The 3,978-nt window shown below is 62.4% G+C and overlaps 1 protein-coding gene across 1 annotated transcript; it reads right to left on the bottom strand.

Annotated features, from left to right (window-relative positions):
• Positions 1-365: 365 nt before the first annotated feature.
• Positions 366-2,322, bottom strand: LOC125545264 (putative protein phosphatase 2C 9). The gene is made up of 4 exons (XM_048709155.2): positions 1,646-2,322; positions 1,228-1,557; positions 1,039-1,144; positions 366-943 (listed from the first exon to the last, which is right to left on the bottom strand). Exons 1-4 carry the CDS (start codon positions 2,051-2,053, stop codon positions 594-596), a joined length of 1,194 nt encoding a protein of 397 aa, XP_048565112.1. The 5' UTR covers positions 2,054-2,322; the 3' UTR covers positions 366-593.
• Positions 2,323-3,978: the final 1,656 nt, after the last annotated feature.

Below are 3,978 nucleotides of genomic sequence, written 5' to 3'. Positions count from 1 at the left end.
GACACGTAGCCCCCCCGCATCATTCATCCCGCTCTATCATCGGCGCCCTTTTGTTGCTCCACCCAAGAAAAATAGTGCGGTAAAGGGCGCACGTTTCATTCCGGTTCAGTACAGCTTGGCCCCACGCACAGTGGGTAGATAGGTACTAGTACTACTAGATCAGCATCTGTTCTTCGACTTTTCTCTGCTCCGATCCTGCGACGATACGAGGCGATCGCCCACGAATATCAACGAGTTGTCAGGGGTAACACGCGAGTGGTGCCCAGCTTCCGTCGTCACGGTCCACCTAATTCGTGCCTATCGTGTGCTCTACGTACGATGGATATGAAGAGCTTAGGGAGATCTTCTTATCGACTTGTTAAACATATCAAATATCTTCGTGTACGTGTTACGATGCAGTTGAAACAGCTGAGCTTATCTGTTCAACTTCTTTTTGGCGGGTAGAATTAGAAACTATGGTACTACTAGATCTAATACTACTACTACTACATCGAGGCAGCGAAGATAAATTTAGAAATGGGGGAAGAAATTAGCATGGATTAAAAAATAGGATAACGAGAAGCAATCATGGAGCACGAATTCCGCTCCAAGAATCACGATCCCCGGCGCAGATCCACGACCACGACGCTCACGTTGTCGGAGCTCCCCCGCGCCAGCGCCAGCTTCGCCAGCAGCATGGCCGCGTCGGAGCACGCCCGGTCGGACTCCGCCTTGCTCACCCCCTCGCTCGCCTTGGCCTCGCCGCTCGCCTGCGCCTGAGCCGCGGCCGGCTCTGGTGGGCCGTTGCTCCGGAAGCACGCCCTCGCGACGTCGCACGCCATCTCGTTGGTCACCACGTCCCACAGCCCGTCGCTGGCCAGGATCAGGCACTCGTCGGCGTCGCTGCGCTCCGTCACGGTCACCTCCGGCTCCGCCGTCACGAACGGCTTCAGGTAGCCATCCCCTACGAACGTACAAGTCACAGGTTAGACTCAGATCGGGACCCCAGAGGCAGAGCAAAGCTCCTGACGAGAGCGAAATTTGAACTAGAAAACTCACCTATGGCTCGAGACATGGCGAGGACGCCGAGCACCCGCGCGCCGTCCCAGTAGATGACGCGCCCGCCCGCCGCCTGGATGCGCTCCAGCTCGTCCGGCCGGTCAGGCTGAGGAAATTCATGTCAAGGTTATGGACAGTTCGCACGCAAACAGAGGGGGCCGGACGCTCCACGCGAGAGCACGCGCGTACCTTGTGGTCGACGGAGAGTGCAACGGGGACGCCGGCGCGGGAAAGGACGGCACGGGAGTCGCCGGCGTTGCCCACGACGAGCTGGGTCGGGCTGACGACGGCCACGACGGCGGTGGATCCCACGTGGTCGCACCGCGAGGGCATCTTCTGCTCGCAGCGGCAGGCGGGCTCCTCGCTGCTGCGGGTGATCGCCCAGTTCGCGGCCCGCTCGTCCAGCCGCGCGAAGCTCCTCTCCATCACCTCCTTCCACACAGGCTCCTCGCCGGACCCCGCCTTCTGGTGCTCCTCCGCCACCACCTCATGCATCAGCTCCTGGCACGTCGTCGCCACCTGATGCCACGAAACCATGCCATCAGCACCCTTCCCTTGTGCAGAAACAACATGAATTGCGCTCATATGCGAGCAAAGTTTGACGTACGTGTGAGCAGCCGTGGCCATCGAAGACGCCGAAGAAGTGGGACTTGCCGGAGCCGGGCAAGAAACCGGGCCTGATGGAGACGGCGTCCTCCATCTCGCGACGACGGCCGCACACCGAGGAGAACCCGAACCTCGGGCAACGCTCCGCGTTCTCGGACGCCGAGGCAGCGTCGGGGCACGGGCCGGACACCGTACGCGGTATCCTCGGCCGCTTGCGGGCGCCGGCGTACTCCGCGGCCGACTGCTCGAGGTCGCTCGCGAGGCGGAAGCGCTTCAGCTCCAGCCTGCGCCGCCGCCTGTCCATCACCGACGAGGCGACGGCCGCGGCGGCCGCCGAAGCCGAGACCGTGGCCACCGTGGCCGCGGTCGCCGGCGGCGACTTGGCTTCCTGGCAGCAGATCTCGGCCATTGGAAACTACTCGCTCGCTCGACCCCGACGCCGCCCTAGATTCCCACCACCCTCCGCCGCACGTCGGCGACGGAACTCCAGAGGCCTACACGAAACACCTCGACACACGACGACAGCGCCTTCGCGCGCGTGCGTTCCCAGCTCGAATGGCAGCAGTAGAAGCTAAGCAGCGGCAGAGGCGCGAGCCGAAACGAACCTCACGCACGCGGGGCGGGGCGGTAGAAGAAGGGGAGGGAGGGTGCCCGTCGCCGTCATGGCGGGAGCGCCCGATAGCTACCGTCGCCGTGAGTCCGTGACGTGCTCGCCGCCCGTCTCCACCTGATCTGGACGCGTGGGCGCGCCCGGCGGGCAGATCGCGACACGTGCTCGCGATCTCGGCCCCACCGGGAGGCTGATGCTAACGGCGGCGACGCCGGTGTTATCGCCCGGCACACACGTGGCGGCCCGCGGCGAGACAGCCCGCCGCGGCAGCTTCTTTATTGATGCCCGCGGGGCCCGCGCCACATGGGCTCTGCCCCCTGTGCCGCCCGGAAATATCACGGGGTTATTCTACTCCGGCCGCGCTGACCGGCCCATGCAGCGAGGGGTCATGGACGGCGGGGCCATGGGAACTCGGTGTCCCGCATGGCAGCGGGCGAGGGTAGGCGCCATGGACGTGGGGAGGGACACGTGGTGAGGGGCGGTCGCGATCGGTGGGAGGTTGGTCGGTCGTGGGAGGGGGGGACGCGTGGCGTGGAGGCCGGGGGTGCCTTTTGCTGTGCTCCGTTGCGTGGGGGTGGGGGAGGGGAGGGCGGCCGGTAGTTGGGGGCTGGCGTGGCCACGTTGGGGTGGGGCGGGCGAAGGGGAGGTGAACCTCGGGGAAAGGGGCGCGTGCGTGCGTGGCCGAGAGAGATGGATCTGCGTGGCGGAACTGGCGCCGTTGCGTGGCGTGCGTGACCACCGATGACCGATCGTCGGCTCGGCGTATTGGCGCGCACTTCGGCGGGGCTGACGGGCGCGGCATGCAGCTCAACAGTGCTTCCTGCAGTGGAGGGACGCACTACGTGTTGTGTGGCAGTTGTCGCGGCTGCTGTGTGGTCTGTACCACTGAACTATTACCACGGAGAGATGGACCGGGGGCAGTGGAGCGAGGGCAACTCAAACGGACGACCCCAAATCGTTCCCCCGCGTATGTTTGGAGTAAATAAACGCAAACCTCGGCCCATCACGCGGGAGTAAACGGACAAATGTCTGTTTTTGGTACGCTTTTGACTCATTCCCGGCCTAAGTTTAGATCGCGCTTGCGGCCAAACGGACAACACAGGAACGGAGGGACGCGCGCTCTTGTCCTTTCCTGACCCGTCCATCGGAGACACAACCCATTTCTTCTTCCCCTTCGTTGCTCCGCCCTCGGCCCCTCGGCATCGCTGCCGTCACGCCCGTCACCATATTGCTTTGCCCGTCAGTGGAGCAGCCCCTTTTCTTCCGTCACAGTCGTCGCTCCGCCCTCCACCACGCCCACGGTCGACCACCATGCTGCGAACCAACGGTCTCGACACGCCCTTTCCGGCCACGTCTCCACCACGCCCGCAAGGTGTTCGACGCTTTGCTTGCAAGGTACCATGGATAGCGGAGATGAGTACTTCTTTCACAACTTCATTTGTTCATCAGACGATGAGGACATAATGGTGGCTGCATTGGTCGTCCATGACCACATCAGTAGGATGCTGAAACGCCCTCGATGCGGCTATAGCTCCCACGTGTCGAGGCACGACTTAGAGACATAATCACATTGAAAGCAATGTCGCAAGTTAGGCAATCTTCACAACATCCCATGTAATATAGATAATAAAAGGGGAGATAACATAGTTGGCTTACACTCGCCACGTCAATCAAGTACATAAATAGCATTACGTCATTCAAACACTCATGCCCGACTACGGCGC

This window comes from Triticum urartu, chromosome 3A, assembly GCF_056163025.1.
Source record: "Triticum urartu cultivar PI428250 chromosome 3A, HENAU_Tu73, whole genome shotgun sequence".
NCBI classification, from domain to species: domain Eukaryota; kingdom Viridiplantae; phylum Streptophyta; class Magnoliopsida; order Poales; family Poaceae; genus Triticum; species Triticum urartu.
This window is presented reverse-complemented; position numbering and strand designations above follow the sequence as displayed.

What these genes read in the sequence shown, in the direction of transcription:
- LOC125545264 (XM_048709155.2), bottom strand. Translation starts at nt 2,053, where the DNA reads ATGGCCGAGATCTGCTGCCAGGAAGCCAAGTCGCCGCCGGCGACCGCG. An exon ending in ATGGCCACGGCTGCTCACAC is followed by an intron (nt 1,558 to 1,645) that starts GTACGTCAAACT and finishes TCGTGGCATCAG; the next exon opens with GTGGCGACGACGTGCCAGGA. An exon ending in CACTCTCCGTCGACCACAAG is followed by an intron (nt 1,145 to 1,227) that starts GTACGCGCGTGC and finishes GAATTTCCTCAG; the next exon opens with CCTGACCGGCCGGACGAGCT.